General features: G+C 48.4%; 1 protein-coding gene across 5 annotated transcripts in view; it reads right to left on the bottom strand.

Moving 5' to 3' along the window:
- THRB (thyroid hormone receptor beta) overlaps nucleotides 1–19,705 on the bottom strand; it is a 207,650-nt gene that overhangs the window by 56,918 nt on the left and 131,027 nt on the right. For 4 of the 5 annotated variants that reach the window (XM_064167290.1, XM_064167289.1, XM_064167288.1 and 1 more), the window contains one exon: nucleotides 6,453–6,517. In XM_064167290.1, the coding sequence (XP_064023360.1) occupies nucleotides 6,453–6,459 (7 nt within the window). In that variant the 5' untranslated portion in view covers nucleotides 6,460–6,517. Of the gene's footprint in view, nucleotides 1–6,452; nucleotides 6,518–7,391; nucleotides 7,700–19,705 lie in introns of those variants that run through there. The other variant, XM_064167291.1, reaches the window with a different exon arrangement.

The following is a 19,705-nucleotide window of genomic DNA, read 5'->3' as shown; positions in this document are numbered from 1 at the left end:
ATCTCCACTTACTTCTATTAAAAAAAATCAAGCCCAAACATACTTTGTTTATATTCCCTAAACCCATTTTTATGTTGATCTTTTAAAGCATCATATTTGCTGCAGTGTTCATCACAAAAGACTGCAAATATTAAAAAAAAACCAACAGGATTCAAAATAAAAAGCTGAACTTTCAGATTTGCTTCCACAGAATCACAGAATCAGCCAGGTTGGAAGAGATCTCCAAGCTCATCCAGCCCAACCTAACAACCCAGCCCTGGCCAATCAACCAGACCATGGCACCAAGTGCCCCAGCCAGGCTTGGCTTCAACACCTCCAGGCACAGCAAATCCACCACCTCCCTGGGCAGCCCATTCCAGTGCCAATCACTCTCTCTGTGCCAACAACTTCCTCCTAACATCCAGCCTAGACCTGCCCAGGCACAGCTTGAGACTGTGTCCCCTTGTTCTGTTGCTGCTTGCCTGGCAGAAGAGACCAACCCCACATGGCTACAGCCTCCCTGCAGGCAGCTGCAGACAGCAATGAGCTCTGCCCTGAGCCTCTTCTGCTGCAGGCTGCACACCCCCAGCTCCCTCAGCCTCTCCTCACAGGGCTCTGCTCCAGGCCCCTCCCCAGCCTTGCTGCCTTTCTCTGGACACCTTCCAGCACCTCAACATCTCTCTTGAACTGAGGAGCCCAGAACTGGATGCAGCAATCAAGGTTTGGCCTGACCAGTGCTGAGTTCAGGGGCAGAATAAACTCCTTTGTCCTACTTTGTTGCATTTATGTGCATGATTGCTCATCTGATAATTGTTTATTCTAGGGACATACTGAGCTTCACTTTGAGAACAGAATGGGTCCGTTTCAAACTTAGCACTTAATTACAAGATGCACTCTGTCCAGCTCTCCCTCCCCAGAGGCATCCCTTTTTTCCCGCCTTTGGTGATTATCTGACTTATTTGCAAAGACAACTGGTTAGGCAAGTTTGGACATTTAGAACTGTCAAGAGTTCAAAAGTATGCTGATGAAACCTGCAGACCCAGCTTTTCACTTGTCAGCATCTTATGTCAAGTACTCAGTATTAGATGTTCATTAAAACCACCTGTACTGCTCTGTGAACTCTGCATTCTAAGAAAGAGGAAGAGCAATTCACACTTCATTAAGTGTTCATTAATGTTTGCATTCAGTTGATGTATCAGATGCATTAATCTTGCTTTTGAGTTTTCATTTAAGACCTTCCACACCTCTGAAATTCTTCCACATTACTTCTAACTCTGCAGTTCCCAAAATAATTCTGAAAAACCTGAACCCCGTTAAAAGCTCTAAGCATATACAATTACAGATGTGTGCCAGAAAATAGGCACACCAATACATGTTTTTAAGGCTGACATATCAATACATTGAGATTACTCTCCCTATGGTGACTGCAAAATGTAGTAAGGCCTAGCTTTCTACATCTTCTGTCAGATAAACTTTCCTGAACTCACACAATCAACCAGGTTGGAAGATACCTCCAAGCTCATCCAGTCCAACCTATCACCCAGTCCTATCCAATCAACTAGACCACAGCACTAAGTGCCCCAGCCAGGCTTGAACACCTCCAAGGACAGTGACTCCAACCCACTGCCAGAGCAGGACCACAGAATCTAGCAGAGGTCACACAGGAACACATTTGGGGCTCGATCCAGACTCCACAACCTCTCTGGGCAGCCTGTGCCAGTGACATACCCACAAGAGCAAAAAAAAGGTTGGGTTTGGTGTTATCAGTTATCCTGATTTTGTAGGAAAGCACTTTTGCCATGTATTGACTCTTCATGCTGGTGTTTACTCCAGGATACTTATTAGTATTTCTGTTCCAGTAATTTGGGCCAAAGTTGTTGCAGGGAGTGTGTATAAAATCAAGAGGCAATGTGGCTGCTGCTCATGACTGTGATTAACACCAGGAGGTTTTTGGACAGTGCCTACAAGAGGAGAATTCTTAGTGCAGTAAAAGCTGTAACATAGGGGCAGCAAAATTATCTATTAAAAAATCAGACTAACAAACCTTATTATTTTTGGCAACTGGTTTAATTTTGGATTCTGCTCACATATTCCAGTGCCAGTAACAGAATCCAAGCTTTCATTTTCACTCATTAGGAAAGAGCCCTGTCTGGTTCTGGATGTGACATTTATGCAGTTTTTATAGTTTGAAAGATTTTTATTTCATCCATGCTTCTGCTCACATTCACTCCTGTAGGGAATTTAAATCCTACCATGAGAAACAGCAAATATGAACTGCTCACAACAGAAGGTGCTCGACACCTACACCTGTACTAACAATCATCTGCTCCAATGAAACACTTTATTTCGGCCTGGTGATGGGGTTTTTTTTGCACATATTTGTTCTACCCACTTCTTCCAAAAGAAATGCAGAAAACAGGTTCCTCTAGTTAGGCTTTGTGTTTCATAGAGCTCAGCAAAGTTGCCCTGTCTGGGGAGGTCCAGAGAGAAGTCTGTTAAAAGTGCTTGTGGGATCTCTCCATTAACGTCCCCTCCATAGGAAGCTACATCTCAAACAGATAAGATGAGGACAAAGCTGGTCCACTGCAATTCCTTCCCCATGTCTTGCTGTCACATAGCACAAGCTACTAATTGCTCCTTTCAAAGCCACAGCAAAGTCAAGTTCTGTAGGGAAAGTTAAACCACCATTTAAAAAGAGACAGAAGAGAGCACAACAGAGAGATGTGGAGACTGAGTTACAGAGCAGTGCTTTAAACTCTTCCCAAACAGCTAGTCACTAATCAAAACTACCATAGGTAGAATGGCTGCAGAAGAATGCAAAAGTGCTCCTGAGGGTCATAGAATCAAGCAGGTCCCATCAACCAGACCATGGCACTAAGTGACCCATCCAAGCTTTGCTTCAACACCTCCAGGCACAGCCACTCCACCACCTCCCTGGCAGCCCATTCCAATGCCAGTATCTCCAGCCTAGACCTGCCCTGGCACAGCTTGAGACTGTGTCCCCTTCTTCTGTTGCTGCTTGCCTGGCAGAAGAGACCAACCCCACCTGGCTACAGCCTCCCTTCAGGTAGCTGCAGACAGCAATGAGCTCTGCCCTGAGCCTCCTCTTCTGCAGGCTGCACACCCCTAGCCCCCTCAGCCTCTCCTCACAGGGCTCTGCTCCAGGCCCCTCCCCAGCCTTGCTACCCTTCTCTGGACACCTTCCAGCACCTCAACATTTCTCTTGAATGGAGGAGCCCAGAACTGGACACAGCACTCAAGCTGTGGCCTGAGCAGTGCTGAGCACAGGGCCACAAGAACCTCCCTTGTCCTGCTGGCCACACTGCTCCTGAGCCAGCCCAGGATGCCATTGGCTCTCCTGCCCACCTGGGCACTGCTGGCTTATGTTCAGCTATTATCTATCAGTACCCCCAGGTCCCTCTCTGCCTGGCTGCTCTCCAGCCACTCTGTCCCCAGCCTGTATTGTTGCTTGTGCTTGTTGTGGCCAAAGTGTATGTCCTGCCAATGTAGCCCTACAATATTAATTCCTCTCCAGTCCTCATATGGTGGTGATGCCAGTCCAGAGCCTGACAACACACCAAGCAAGGGTCAGGTATTCCATTTCATTCCTTGAAAACCCTTGATGCCTCCAATATTCACTGATGCCTAAATTCCACTTCAATAGACAAGAAAAGTCAAATGACATATTTGCACTTTTTTTAAAGAACACAGTTCACTCTAAAGGCACTTCTTTAAATAATACTCTCTTGCTGCCCGTGAATTTTACTCTCATATCTAGGACTCTGAACTTCAAAGACCAGCTTTGTTGGTGAATGCAACTGTTACCTCTTGCTGGGTAATACTGAGGAATGGGAGTCTTCTAGGGGAAGAGACAGGCAACAATATTTGATCTGCCCAGGGACTAACAATAAAATTCCTTGAGTGTAACACCAGGCCAAGGGATCAGGCCCAGCCAGCACGTGTTTAGGAAGGGCAGGTCCTGCCTGATCAACCTGATCTCCTTTCATGATCAGGTTCCTGCCTGCTGAATGTGGGGCAGGCTGTGGATGTAGTCTACCTGGACTGCAGCAAAGCCTCTATCACTGTCTGCCACAACAAGGTCCTGGCACAGCTGGCAGCTCACGGCTTGGACAGATTCACTCTGATATGGGTCAAGAACTGGCTGGATGGCCTGGCCCAGAGAGTGGTGGTGAATGGTGCCACATCCAGTTGGCAGCTGTCACTGGTGGTGCGCCCCAGGGATCAGTGCTGGGCACAGTCCCGTTCAATATCTTTATCGATGATCTGGATGAGGGCACTGAGTCCAGCATCAGTAAGTTTGCAGATGACACCAAGCTAGAAGCAGTTGTGGAGCTGCTGGAGGGCAGGAGAGCCCTGCAGAGGGACCTGGCCAGGCTGGATGGGTGGGCAGAGGCCAATGGGATGAGATTGAACAAGGCCAAGTGCAGGGTTCTGCACTTTGGCCACAACAACCCCAAGCAGCACTACAGGCTGGGGACACAGTGGCTGAGAGCAGCCAGAGAGGGACCTGGGGGTGCTGGGAGAGAGGAGCCTGAAGATGAGTCAGCAGTGTGCCCAGGTGGGCAGGAGAGCCAATGGCATCCTGGGCTGGCTCAGGAGCAGTGTGGCCAGTAGGACAAGGGAGGTTCTTGTGGCCCTGTGCTCAGCACTGCTCAGGCCACACTTTGAGTGCTGTGTCCAGCTCTGGGCTCCTCAATTCAAGAGAGATGTTGAGGTGCTGGAAGGTGTCCAGAGAAGGGCAGCAAGGCTGGGGAGGGGCCTGGAGCACAGCCCTATGAGGAGAGGCTGATGGAGCTGGGGGTGTGCAGCCTGCAGAAGAGGAGGCTCAGGGCAGAGCTCATTGCTGTCTGCAGCTACCTGAAGGGAGGCTGTAGCCAGGTGGGGTTGGGCTCTGCTGCCAGGCAACCAGCAACAGAACAAGGGGACACAGTCTCAAGCTGTGCCAGGGGAGGTCCAGGCTGGATGTTAGGAGGAAGCTGTTGGCAGAGAGAGTGATTGGCATTGGAATGGGCTGCCCAGGGAGGTGGTGGAGTCGCTGTCCCTGGAGGTGTTGAAGCAAAGCTTGGATGAGGCACTTAGTGCCATGGTCTGGTTGACTGGACAGGGATCGGTACTAGGTTGGACTGGATGAGTTTGGATGTCTCTTCCAACCTGGTTGATTCTATGACTCTATGAATTCAGTCTCATTTGCTGTGATTTTCTCTATGTAGCACGTGCTGCATTTTACAATCAGGCTTTTAAAATGTCTCATTTATGACATTTGGCTCCTGAAATATGCACTGACAAATGGTAGCAGCAGAATATATTTTTCCCATGCAATCTGATTAAAACATATTTTGGAAGTTGAACGTTATCTCCATGTAGTAAGTACACTTTCTTAGACACCCTGGATTGGAATATATTGGGGGGGTTTAAACAGCTGATTTATGCATTACTTTCAAATAATTAACAACTGGCAGGAATAAAATGGTTAGGTGGATTTAAAATGGTTAATGGTAATTTGAACTCTGTATCTTTATGCCAGCTGCAGGCCTAGTCAATTATTATCTGAAGAGCACTTGGTAATCTATTTTAGATGAATGTGACTGTGAGGCTTTGAACCTCAGGGGTATGTCCGTGTTACAAAATACCTTAGGCCAACGCACTCAGCAGAAGCTGTCACTGTACTGGTAGTTTCAGCACAAATGCTGGAGGGTGTGCTTAGAACAAAACACCATTCTACCTCTGAAGGAAAGCCACAGAGGAAAAACGCTGGAGAAGATTGCTATGTGCCCCACATCTCTATGCTCTGGAGTAGAAGAAACATTTAAATCCCAATCATCAGTGCATTCAAACACTGTTAAAGTGGTGGTGTGCAGTAAACATTTAGTATTAATCACTCCAGCTGTGCTAGTTTGAAGCAAGCTGGAATGTTTTGGTACAAGAACTAGATAACAGGCAGTGAAATGAAAACAATTGATGTCAACTTCTCTCACAGTCTCGCTGAGAGCTCTGGGAAGAAGAAGTAAACTTTCTCCATTTTGTTTCTCACTCTTGTTTTGCCTTAGACCGAGACACATCTTTCTAACATCACTGCTTTCTAACCCTGCTCCCTAACCTCTTGGCCGCACCTCTCTTCTTCCTGAGAACTGGGGTAAGGTTGAGAGGGCTGGGGAGGATGTTGAGGTGGTTTGAAAGCCCCTCCTGGGGACTCAGGTTTCTGGGAGGGGAGTTGTGCTTCTGTATTGTTTATCCTTTGTATATTTCTGTATATAATTGTATATAACTGTATATATTGTAAATAGCTGCTTGTAAATTCTGCTAGCTGTAAATAAATTGCTTCATCTATATTCCCAGGGTCCGTCTGAGTTAGCTGGGGCAAATACAAAGTGTGGGGGGGCGGGTAAGAGCCCAAACCATCACATCAGCAAAGCAAGAACTATGGCACAGATACACTTATGCAATATGATTACCTGACATACTGCTGGGAGTTATGGATATGTAATCATTCTTGTTCTTCTTTTGTCACCAATGTCACCTGTCAAAAAAAAGGAAGAAAATCTCAAAGTAATACATCCATAAATTCAAACCTACAGAATACTGTTAACATTCAAACAGGACACAACATTTTGGATCTTTAATGTTATGCTTCATGTACTTAACACATCAAAATCAAAGCACTTTGCTTAACTGCATGAAGCAATGAACTCAAGCCAGGTCCAAAACCCGGTGGCCTGATGAGCTGCAGGTAAGAGATTTGGAAGCAAGGTAAAAAAGCTGATGGCTTGTTCAGAAAACAAAATGCTTCTGCCCACTTCATGGAATCCTTTTGTTTTCACAGAGGCTCCTTTAGGTCTAACACATAACTTTGGGAGTAAATTGTATTTGACTCCTCAGTTTCTGTTGATATATGCCCATTTTGCTCAGGCTCAGCAATAGAAGATTTAAAGGAAGAAAAAAACCAAATCTCCATTTAGGTTGCCTCCTTTGTTCCTATGTCCAAACATACAAACTGATGTATTAACTACATTCTTTTGCTTTTTGGTAGCAAATTCTGAAGCCCTGCAAGCTAACTTTGTGTCAGGAAAGCCACTGGTAGCAGCCAGACAAGCGTCTTCCAGCACTCCCTGCATTCACACCAGTCACAACGCTGTTCAGCCAAGGAAATTAGGGCACCTGCCCTCACTCAGCCACTGCAGCCCAAAGCAGTGCCCCCGCTGGGTGAGCCCAGTTCACTCCCTAGTTTAGGCACCAACCATCTAACCCAGGCAGAGACAATCCTAAGGCACACAGAGGTAAGATCTTATTACAACTTTTGAACAAGAAATCCTGAGCCTGCAAACCCCCCCATTAATGCCAGCAGAAGCCTAGCCCAGGAGTGGAGTCATGCTGCCCCGACCAGGAGGCACCACCTGTCCTCCGGCACTGTCACGCAGATGCCACGGGCAGCAGAACCTCTCTCAGACTGTGCTGTGATAGGAAACTGTCCTTCCATCTGCACTTTGCTAACCAGTTCTTGGCTTTCCCTTTCGTCCATCCATGCAGCGCTACAGCCCTGCCTGGCTATCCTCTCAGCCACCGTCTCCACCCACAGGAGCGCCTCCCTTCTTTGCTCCTGAAATAAACACCTCCGCCAGCAGCAGGCTGAAAGGCTGCCGAGCACTTCTGCACTACGCACAGACTACAGGGCGGCAGGAGAGCTGCTGCGCTGCAGCAGTCCCATGTGCCGTGGGGACGCAGCCAGCGGCAGAGCGGGCGGGGCTGAGCGCCCTCCCCAGAGCTCATGCGCCTGACGCCTCGCAGCTACCCTTCGCAGCTCCACCAGATGGCGCTGGGCCGCCCTCACCGCCTTCCGCAGGCTCCAGGCGCCGCTTCTCGCCCCGCTATCCGGAGCGGCGCATTCGCCAGCGTCTTCCTCCACACCCAGCACAGGCGGACTGCTAAGCCACTGAAGCGCGGGGTACAGACGCGGTACCCCCGGCCCACTCCGCGGGCGCGACGCGGGTCCGCTGCCCGCCTTTTGCCCCCCGAGCCTCCGCTCCCGCCCCGGGCCAGCCCCGCCGCAGCGCAGGATGGCGGCGACCCCTGGCGGACGCGCAGCAGCAGGGAGGCACTAAGGGCGCTGGCCATGGGGGCGCCGGTGGCGGAGGGGGAGGCAGGGGGATCCCCTTGGGCCGAACCCTGTCTGCACTGCATCGCCGGGTGGTGGGGCGTGTTCTTCACAGGCAAATCCCGATCGTGGCAGTTAACAGCAGCAGCATCTTCCCCGCAATGTGTTCCCTATCTGTGTCACCATCTACAGGGTGTATCTGGTGAATCTTTACATTCATCGCTACTGCAAGATTCAGAATTACTGCATGATCAAACAAAACCATCTTCCCCCTCGCCAGCAAACCCTCAACAACCGAAAACAAGAAAAGAAAAGGGAGAGGAAAAAAAAAACCCACCCCAAATATAAATCCTTCTGTAGAATCATAGAATTGACCAGGTAGGAAGAGACCTCCAGGCTCATCCAGCGCAACCTAGCACCCAGCCCTGGCCAAGCAACCAGACCATGGCACTAAGTGCCCCAGCCAGGCTTGGCTTCAACATCTCCAGGCACAGTGACTCCACCACCTCCCTGGGCAGCCCATTCCAATGCCAATCACTCTCTCTGACAACAACTTCCTCCTAACATCCAGCCTAGACCTCCCCTGGCACAGCTTGAGACTGTGTCCCCTTGTTCTGTTGCTGGGTGCCTGGCAGAAGAGCCCAACCCCACCTGGCTACAGCCTCCCTTCAGATCTGCCCTGAGCCTCCTCTGCTGCAGGCTGCACCCCCCCAGCTCCCTCAGCCTCTCCTCACAGGGCTCTGCTCCAGGCCCCTCACCAGCCTTGCTGCCCTGCTCTGGACACCTTCCAGCACATGTCTCTTGAATTAAGGACACAGCACTCAAGGTGTATTTGTAAAGCAAGCGCAAAGTAAAAGCTACTAAAAGCTTTACAGCAGAAACTGGTGCAATACCGTCCAGCACATGCATTGCAGTGTGGGTTTATCTCCTTTTCTCTCAAGCAAACCAGCAGAGACTCACCTAGGCTCCTCTCAGAAAAGACAGTCTCTTCTGAAACTTTAGAGCAGAAAGCAAACACTGCAGTGCATATTTGCCCTGTGTGAGCAACACAACCGGAGGCAATGATTCGAGAGCTTTCTCTTGCTCCTGACATTTTGTGGAGCTCCAAAATCCTTCACAGTCTATCAAATAATAAAAGAGGATACAAGTTTACACCAGGCCTCCCATTAGAATCAGACTCTGCCCCATCCCACCATGTAACGGGAGCCTGTGAACCTCAACAATAAGCCATTTCCCAGCATTTAATTGTGGTTTGGTGAGTCAGTGACACACAAATGCTCTTCAAGTAAACAATTGGGTGCTTTAAATGCAAGTTCTGCTGCTCCTGTAAATAATTAGTTACTAATCCTAAAGCTCTTGGTTGTGCATTGATCTATCAAAAAACAGGGAATACACTAAACAGGAGACACAACAAAGCTTCTTCAATGAATGCTGCACAAAGAGGGAAAAAAATCTAGGTGTTCTGGGAGCTTTTTGCCATTTTCCCTGATGAAACTAAGGCTTGGCATGAAGCCAGCTGTCACTTGTGTAACAACAACAACAAAATCTAATTAAGAAATGAGTGTAGGAAAAGACAATCTCTTGTTTAAAGCACTGCCCCAAGGTATCTGGCTTTGGCACAGCCTTCCTGTGACTCACAGTTTAAAATGGAGAGGCTGCATCCTCTTCTCCTTGTAACCCACCTAGAAAGTAAGTTTATTGGAGCAGATCCTGACAGCGTACATGTACAGCGTGTTGCTCATCCAACACCTCCACTAAGCCAACTGCCAAAGATAGACAGTAAGCAAGCCCCTCTGTAGCACCTGCTTTCTACCTGACAGTGACTTCAGTAATCTTTCCACACGTGTCTCAGTTTTGTATCAAAAAGATGCTTCTGTCCTGAATTTTATACACCAGAAGAACAGCCTTAGGCTGCGCCAAGGGAGGTTTAGGCTGGAGGTGAGGAGAAAGTTCTTCACTGAGAGAGTCATTGGACACTGGAATGGGCTGCCCGGGGAGGTGGTGGAGTCGCCGTCCCTGGAGCTGTTCAAGGCAGGATTGGACGTGGCACTTGGTGCCATGGTCTGGCCTTGAGCTCGGTGGTAAAGGGCTGGACTTGATGATCTGTGAGGTCTCTTCCAACCCTGATGATACTATGATACATGGACAGAAGTGTTGTGGAAGTAGAGAACTCTTTATCCATTCTGTTGTCCCAGACCTTGGTTGCATTCTGAAGGCCCAGCACAGCTGCTACCTTACGTGAGCGAGAAGAACTGGTGTCTGTGGTAATTGTAACAAGCTGCCCTGAAAGGAGATGGTAGCCAGGTGGGGTTGGTCTCTTCTTCCAAGACAACCAACAACAGAACAAGCAACAAGAAGCAATTGGAGAGAGATGTTGAGGTGCTGGAAGGTGTCCAGAGAAGGGCAGCAAGGCTGGGGAGAGGCCTGGAACACAAACCCTGTGAGGAGAGGCTGAGGGAGCTGGGGGTGTGCAGCCTGCAGCAGAGGAGGCTCAGGGCAGAGCTCATTGCTGTCTGCAGCTACCTGAAGGGAGGCTGTAGCCAGGTGGGGTTGGGCTCTTCTGCCAGGCACCCAGCACCAGAAGAAGGGGACACAGTCTCAAGCTGTGCCAGGGCAGGTCTAGGCTGGATATTATTAGGAGGAAGATCTTGCCAGAGAGAGTGATTGGTATTGGAATGGGCTGCCCAGGGAGGTGGTGGAGTGGCTGTGGCTGGAGGTGTTGAAGCCAAGCCTGGCTGGGGCACTTAGTGCCATGGTCTGGTTGATTGTCTAGGGCTGGGTGCTAGGTTGGACTGAATGAGCCTGGAGGTCTCTTCCAACATGGCTGATTCTATGACTCTATGAAGGCACAGCTGTGGAAGATGCTGGAGGAAATAGGTTCCTTCTGAGTCTGAAACTAAGAAGTGCATGAATAGGCACAAATGGGAGGGAAGCAGGTGAGTCACAGGCAAGGCTCCATCACATCCAGCCAGTAACCTCTGGGAATCTTCATAGACATTGCAGAGTAAGTTTCTTTCTTGCCAAAAGTGGCACAATTTTTATGGTTAAGTTCTGCTAAGATCACAGGGAGCAGGCTTCACTAGATTATCTTGTGTGTGAAGCACTCATTTGTCTACAAGGAGCTAGCTGAGGTCTCATGGCTCTGAGTCACAAGCCCTGAGCTCAGGGCACGAACCTCAAAGGCTGTGGCCCCACATCCTGCATGATTTCCTTGCCAGAAAGCCAGGGGGGCAGACTGGGCTGTGTGCTCTTTCTCCATCACTGCAGGGCAAACCTGCCTTTTTTTTTTTTTTTTAAACAAGGAGTCCTCACATCCATACTGGATAACCTCCAACACAGGTAGCAAAATCATAGAATCATAGAACCACCTGGGTTGGAAGGTACCTCTGAAGGTCATTCAGTCCAAGCCCCCTGCAGGGAGCAGGGACATACTCAACTAGGGACGTGTCCTAGTGGGAGGTGTCCCTGCCTATGGCAGGGGGTTGGAACTGGACAGTTTTTGAGGTCACTTCCAACCTAAACCATTCTATGATCGGGTCACCCAGAGCCTCACTCTGATTATCTCCAGGGCGGGGCCTCAGCCACCTCTGTGGGCAACCTGTTCCAGTGCTTAACTGCCCTCACTGAAAAAGACTTGCTCCTAACTTCCAATCTCAGTGCACTCTTCTCTAATTTCAAGGCATTGCCCCTTGTGCTGTCAGTCCCCCCTAGGCCCGGAGCAGGGTGACTTTGTCCGGGTCAGGGACTCTTAGCCGCAGGCTTCTCTAGCCGCTCGAATGCCGCTTCAGGCAGCACGGGGCACAGCGCTGCTGCCTCTCCTCAGGGCAGGAACAGGCGGGGAAAGGAATTTACTTTGCACCTTTCAGAAGCATTGAAAAGCCACTTGGCTCCTTGCCCTTCACTGAACTGTCTCTTGACACTTGCTTTCAAAAGCCAGAGAGGGTGACAGATGACCTGGCTCATCAGTGCAAGCCCCCCCGTCACCCGAGCTGCAGTGTCCAATGCCTCTGGCTTATGCCCAGCTCCCTGTGCTACTTTGAAGCTAGATAGAATGTTTTGGTGAGAAGGACTAGATTACAGGCTGTTGTGAAAGGAAAACAAGGGTGATGTCTACTTCACTCATAGGCTTGCTGAGGAGCATCAAAACATAGATCAGGCACAGCTTCTCCTGCTGGGGAGCTCTGAGATGTATCTCTCTAACCTGAACCTCTGTTTCTCTGCCATTTTTCTGACTAACCCACTTTGCTTCCTAACCCCCTGGCTGAACCTCCAATCTTCCCTGGGACTGGGGTAAGGTTGAGAGGGGTAGGGGGAAGGTCAAGGGGCGGTTGGGAGCCCCTCCTGGGGACTCAGGTTTCTGGGAGGGCTGCTGTGTTTCTGTATTACCTATCACCTTGTGTATCACTGTCTATAACTGTATATACTGTAAATATTTGCCTGTATATTGTGCTAGCTGAAAATAGAAGCTTCATTCAATTTCCAGAGCTGGCTGACTCTAGTCTGGGTAATTTCCGAAGTAGGGGGGGTGGGGAACACCCAAACCATCACACTCCCTCATGGAACATTCTTACACGATGCCATGTCTAGCTTGCCATAAGCTGGGCAGTGGCCTGGGACAGCCTTGCACCAAGAGGAGGGGAGAGATTCTGGCAGACCCAGGGGTGGGTGGGAGCCTGCCCATGTCCTGGGATGCAGGGGGAAGCAGGCAAAGGTGCAGAGTGGGATAGCAGAGCACATAAGTTTTGTAAATGGGCACAGAGGAAACCTCCAGCACAGACAGGCCAAATGCCCCAGGATGCCAGCCCCTCATACTCTGCCCTGGTACAAAGTATGGTGCGCTTGCTTTTCTTGGAGGCTACCTTGGCTTGGGAATGAGCTATCATCTGAGCATTTTGTTTTGCAAACTCTTTCCACAAAGTTGATCTCACTTCTAACTTCACCTTTAGTGAAAAACCCACATCAGGAAAAAAGACAAGGTAGCCTACAGGCTGTACTCATACCTAACTGAATTCATTTCAGCATCTAACATTTCAATATGTAATACTGAAGCAAAGCAAGTGTTTTAGAGCAGAGTTACACAGAGGATTTTGCACTACTGCTCAGTGAAAAACAGACTAGGCTATGACATATGATACCTGTATGGTGAGCGAGCAGTATTCTCTCCTCTGTAACACATCCTGGCTAACCAGCTGTGCATAAATAAATGATCTGTTGGGTTTTCCAGAAGCGTCTAACGGAGAGCCCCCATCAGAAAATGGCTTGCAAGCACAAGCGCAGAAGTGGACTTTGACTCATGCTTTTTATTGCTAGTCTAAATTAGCTCGTGAGGACACAGAAACATGCAACAAAGCATAAAATCAAAACCACAGTGCACTACCACATCTGCAGGCTGTCCTGAAACACTTGATCAAAAGGCAAGGAGCTGCTGAGGTTTTCCTAAGCTGAATGGCCAGCAGTTGTGTGGAATCTTACCTTTTCTTCCTCACACATACTCAGTGTGTTCTTCAGAACAGGGTACTGCTTTTACCTTTTAGGCTAGGAATTCCCTATTTTAACTTGCTCCTTAAATGCTCTAAAATTTGCTGAGCACTAACAAGCCAAGGTTATGCATCAGTCAGGATCAGCCTGTAATACATGCTATGTGCCCAGCCCTGCACTGGCAAGCTCAAAGCTCAGTCAGTATAGTGTGCTGTATCCTTGTTTGCTTTACTTCATCCCTTCACAGAAATGTCACCTCTCTAGCACTTTGCTTTGGCCTACTCCATGTGTACACAGGAGGGCATAAGAGGAGCACAGAACTGGCAGCAGCTCTGTTTAGCCCGTTTTGAAAACCAGTGGTTTATTCCCTTAACATGAAGTGCTACAGTGCAAGCTAGCCAGAGAAACCCAAGAGTAGCTGATCTGTAACTCCATTAAGTAATGTTTATAGCTTTAGCCAGAGATTTATGTCTTAGTTCAGAAAGAGCTCTATCTACTTGTATTAATGTCCAGTTGATGAGGGATCCTGAAGGGCCGAGGGTGATAGAAAAGCAAAAAGGGTAATACAGAAGAGCTTTTATTTCAGTGATTATTCCTGTGAGTGAGCCTTTGAGACGCTTGACGCCTTATGCGTTTTCCCTCCAGCCTATGGGACTTCTCATCCAGCCAACAGCTCTGACGTACAGCTTCTCCTGCTGCTGTTTTGTTCTGTCAACTCAGGAAGCACTAGCTCTCCCTGAAATTTCAACAAGGGACAGTTTATCTCCAATGCTAATTTAGCTTATTACTCGCTCTGAGGCATGTATTAGATGGAGGCTGCCTTGAATTACCCAGTGAATCTCTACAACTGACTAACATCGGCTAACCCCGAAGATACTGAATTTCAAAGACAAACCTGGTGACTCTCTACCTTTGTGATGAAATAGATCCAGAAAAAGAATGTTTTCTAAATATTAGGAGGGGAGGTACCTGGATGGATTATGTTAACTAGAATGCATTTTGCTAATGCATCTTATATATGCTATGCCAAAAAAATCCAGTGAAGCGAAAATGAGTACGATCTAAAGTACAAATGTCTCCCAGAATAGGGGTAAGTATTACCCTCAGCATCGGTGCTGGCATTTGTTTGAGCTATGTTCAGGGATTCAGATGTGAACAGCAGAATTAATGCAGCTCCAGACTTTCTGCTTTTCTTAACCAGACCTTCAGACAGCCATCAGTCTGAAAAAGAAATTCTAAATGTTGAAAAAGCATTGCCTATATTGCAGGCAATGCAAACACAGAGAACTTTGTGGAAACCTTGCTGTTACAGCTATGGATTTAGCCTCCTGGGTTTTACATATTGTGTGACTTGGTGAGTTTCCAAATCTGAATCTGTTTGTCCTAAAAAGTCATAGCCCAACTGCAAACTCACTGAATTCTGAAATAATAGAATAACAGAAACACTCAGGTTGGAAGAGACCCTCAGGAATGTCCAACAGAGATTCCAGATCTGAAACACACAGCTTAAATTCTACTGCAATTAGGGGGAAACATCGAAGAAGCTGTTTTTCAACAAGATTAAAGACCAGAACAAGACTCCTCAGCCAGCAAAACCTACTGTAGAGCAGTAAGAGACTAGCTGAATATCTGCACAGATCCTTTCTACAAGTCAGACTGGTGGTCCTGGAGTCTTTGCCTGCCACTGCAGAAGCATCTCAAGGGAAAGGAGAATTGGTCAAACACTGACAGTGTAATATGCATGAAAAGAGACCAATGTATTTCAAGATGTGCAAGTTCAGGTCTTATGCCAAGCACCAAGGCAGGTAATATCCCTGCAAGCATGACAAAAGGCATACCAGCAACATAAAAACATATCAATATATAAAGGGAGCATCAGACATGTAAAGTTAAATGACTAAGGGGCTGGACTGACAAATAGCAGCTGAGTGTCAACTATGGCTTGGCAGAGAAGTGAGCACTGTGTCCAGTTCTGGGCTCCTCCATTCAAGAGAGATGCTGAGATGCTGGAAGGTGTCCAGAGAAGGGCAGCAAGGCTGGGAAGGGGCCTGGAGTAGAGGCCTTTGAGGAGGGGCTGAGGGAGCTGGGGGTGTGCAGCCTGCAGAAGTGGAGGCTCAGGGCAGACCTCATTGCTGTCTACAACTACCTGAAGGGTAGTAGCCAGGTGGGGTTGGTCTCTTCTGCCAGGCAACCAGCAACAGAAGAAGAGGACACAGTCTCAAGCTGTGTCATGGCAGGTCTAGGCTGGATGTTAAGAGGAAGTTGTTGGCAGAGAGAGTGATTGGCATTGGAATGGGCTGCCCAGGGAGGTGGTGGAGTCACCGTCCCTGAAGGTGCTGAAGCCAATCCTGACTGGGGCACTTAGTGCCACAGTCTGGTTGACTGGAAAGGGCTGGGTGCTAGGTTGGGCTGGATGAGCTTTGAGGTCTCTTCCAACCTGGCAGATTCTATGATTCTAAGTCGTAGAGAGAGGGAATAGAATCATAGAATCAAAGAATCAGTCAGGCTTGGAAGGGACCACAAGGATCATCTAGTTCCAGCCCCCCTGCAGGGACACCCTACCCTAGATCAGGCTGGCCACAGCCTCACCCAGCCTGACCTGAAATAATACTTGTGAAAATGAAATGGAAGGTCTTGTTTTGCTTATTTTAACAGAAAATTGCTTGCCTCCTCTGTAAAGGCTCTCTCCATGGCACCGACGCTGCATGAAGTTAACTGGCTTTCAGCTGCGGACTTTCCCAGCTCGGAAGCCACCCTGGTCAATGTCCTGCTCCTTTTAAACACATGCTGGCTATTTGTAAATAAGTAATTCACTCTTTAAGGCAGGCAGTTTCCTAAGAGCTGTGCTCTGACCCCTGTCACTCCTACCCTTTTGCCCACCTCAGCTGTGCCCCGGTGCAGAGTGGAGAGGACGACCAACAACTGACGAGACCTATAATGTAATGCTAAGTGCAAACTTTTTAGAGGCAAAGCTACTTCTGAGTGCAGACTAGAAACATCACACAGCCTGAGTGTAAACAATGGCCTTTCAGTACAGCTGATAAAGCAGTGGGGTTTGTATAACCTCTCTTCTTGTTTGCTGCCTCATTTACAGCTAACAAGAATAGAATCAGGCCCAGAAATGAACAGAAGAAGTTTAATCGCCGCCGATTTTGCTCTTTCTCACAAGCACATAACAAAAGTCCACAACCTTTTGCCCTTTTCCATCCTGGTTGCTAATTACTTATTCTGTAATTAACCCATTATGCATCTGTCATTGTGTTTGAAATTAAATCACTTTAATTGCTAGTAAGTAGGGTTTATTTAGTTCTTGGTATGGGTGCATGGGGTCATAAGTGGGGAGCTGTTGAAGGACTCTGAGTTACAGGTGGCTCTCTGCAAAAACCTGCTGAAGTTGCTGAAGATAAAGAAGAGTTAAGCTGCTTTCCTCAGGCCATTTGACTTCAGTGTTTAACGGTGAATTTCTAATGGACGACCATTTACTGCCAATGCGGGAGGCTGGGGGTCACTCCTTTTACACAGCACACACCGGGCATTAGTTTGCTTCTTGGAGTCATTTAAAACGAAGGAATAATTCTGCTAGCAGTTCCAGCAAATGCCTGTCACCACAATGCTAATGCTGCTGCAGAGCAGAACTCTGTAAAATGCAGCGTAACTTTCTATTAAGAGCTGATCTTCAAATAGAGAAAACAGAGAAGATCTAACCCGTAGGAAATGAGGACAGCCATAAAAGATCCTGTTCTCTGTAGCACAGCCCTATTGTACCCCTAGCATGACCTGACTCGCTTCACTGACTCTGCAGAAAATAGCCGCTGCTTTTTGCTGGGTTAGCTATGCACAGGCGTGGGGAGTTCCAGCAGCCCTGTAAGGTGGGTGCTGAGCACTGCAGCTAGCAGAAAGTTAGTGTTAGCAGCCCACAGCTGCAAGGAGGGAAGGCAAGGGAAATGAGGTGCACCCTGTCTCATAAAATGGCACCTGGGAAAAGCACAGCACGGAATTTACGGCTCCACGAATGGAAATTGACTTTTAACTGTTAAAATCATTTCCTAAGGTTTCTGAAACACCTTTGAAGATTTTAAATCTTGCACTGGGGAGGAGGGGAAAAAAAAAAACAACAAAATGTAATGGATTCTGTTGGTTTTATATTTTTTTTTTGTTCATTTAGATCCATATGCACTGAAAAAAGGCACTAAAAAGTACCTAGTGTATGTTCTAGAGAATGGCAATACAGACTGGAGATTGAACAAGGCCAAGTGCAGGGTTCTGCACTTCAGTCAGAACAACCCCAAGCAGCACTGCAGGCTGGGGATAGTGTGTCTGAGAGCAGCCAGGGAGAGAGGGAGCTGGGGGTGCTGGGAGAGAGGAGCTGCAGAGGAGGCAGCAGTGTGCCCAGGTGGGCAGCAGAGCCAATGGCATCCTGGGCTGGCTCAGGAGCAGTGTGGGCAGCAGGACAAGGGAGGTTCTTGTGCCCCTGTGCTCAGCACTGCTCAGGACACACCTTGAGTGCTGTGTCCAGTTCTGGGCTCCTCCATTCAAGAGAGATGTTGAGGTGCTGGAAGGTGTTTGGAGAAGGGCAGCAAGGCTGGGGAGGGGCCTGGAGCAGAGCCCTGTGAGGAGAGGCTGAGGGAGCTGGGGGTGTGCAGCCTGCAGAAGAGGAGGCTCAGGGCAGAGCTCATTGCTGTCTGCAACTACCTGAAGGGAGGCTGTAGCCAGGTGAGGTTGGGCTCTTCTGCCAGGCACCCAGCAACAAAACAAGGGGACAGTCTCAAGCTGTGCCAGGGGAGGTCTAGGCTGGATGTTAGGAGGAAGTTGTTGTCAGAGAGAGTGATTGGCATTGGAATGGGCTGCCCAGGGAGGTGGTGGAGTGGCTGTGCCTGGAGGTGTTGAAGCCAAGCCTGGCTGGGGCACTTAGTGCCATGGTCTGGTGGTTTGGCTAGGGCTGGGTGCTAGGTTGGACTGGATGAGCTTGGAGGTCTCTTCCAACCTGGTTGATTCTATGATTAGGCTTCCCTTTAGTACTAAACAAAGTCAAGAACATAGTGCTGATGAGATGTGTCATTAAATTTCCATCAAGTCCCTGCTTTGCTCAGGTACCTAAATATAGGTCAAACAAACAATAAATGAACTCCAGACATATGAATGCTGACAGATTTAGCAAGCTGAACATCTACACAGACTTTGTTCAGGGGATTACTTCATAATGCTAAAATTTAAGAATAGCTTAGATATTAAATATTTCATTCCCTGTTCCTACCAGGAAAAAAAACCTGAGTATGAAATTATGGGGAGGGTTACAGAGCACAACTTAATGAGACCTATTATATAGCCCTTCCAAAAGATAAGTGTCTGCATCCTGGGAGGGATAAACATTGAGGATTGCTCAGCCCAACGAGAAAGCCAAGGCACTGAATGAAGCAGCCAACTTTCAGGCAGGTCAGTGGGCTGTGCACATCTGTGCAGGACAGGTCCATGCTCAAGTCTCCAGGAGCACGGCAGGAATCAAAGGAGCAGGGAAGTTCTACTGTAAAGCCGTGTTGCACCGCCGGCTTTGGCTGAAGGGTGATTTGGACACCCCTGGCTTTCCCTGGTTTGTCACTTCTTGGCCTGCTTTCCTTGGATCATCCCAGTTTCCCCACTGCTTGTATTCAGCCCCTGAGGGAGGACCTAGGCATGTATTTATCAAAGCAGTAACACCAGGGGTCTCAAGAGGGTAGAGGGCAGTCAGTATGGTAGCAGCATCTTCCCAGCCTCCTAACCAAAACTTTGGTATGAAGAGACTTTCCCCACAGAGTACACCAAAAATTACATGTGGGAATCTTACCCACCCCCTCCTATTAAGTCCCTTGAAGTCTCAATACTCTAGTGCTGTGATGGCTATGGGACCCAGGTGACGCCAGGGGATCAATCTGAATTGGTTCTGCTCCCCTAATGTATGGGGAAGGGCCAGGCTTTTCTCTAGAACATCATCCTCTCCTCCCTCTGGTCTCCTTTCCAGTTAGTCTCCGTGGTTTAGGCTCTGGCTTTGTGTGAATGTGTAGCAGGGAAACTGGGCACTGCAGTTCATTCTCAAGGACGTCAGACTGGGCTGTGCTGCCAGTTTCAAGCCCTAATGCCTGAATCTTTGTCTAGTGCTCCTTT

This window comes from Pogoniulus pusillus, chromosome 28 (genome assembly GCF_015220805.1).
Source record: "Pogoniulus pusillus isolate bPogPus1 chromosome 28, bPogPus1.pri, whole genome shotgun sequence".
NCBI classification, from domain to species: domain Eukaryota; kingdom Metazoa; phylum Chordata; class Aves; order Piciformes; family Lybiidae; genus Pogoniulus; species Pogoniulus pusillus.
Note: the sequence above shows the minus strand (reverse complement) of the source record. Positions and strands in the feature narration are given on the sequence as shown.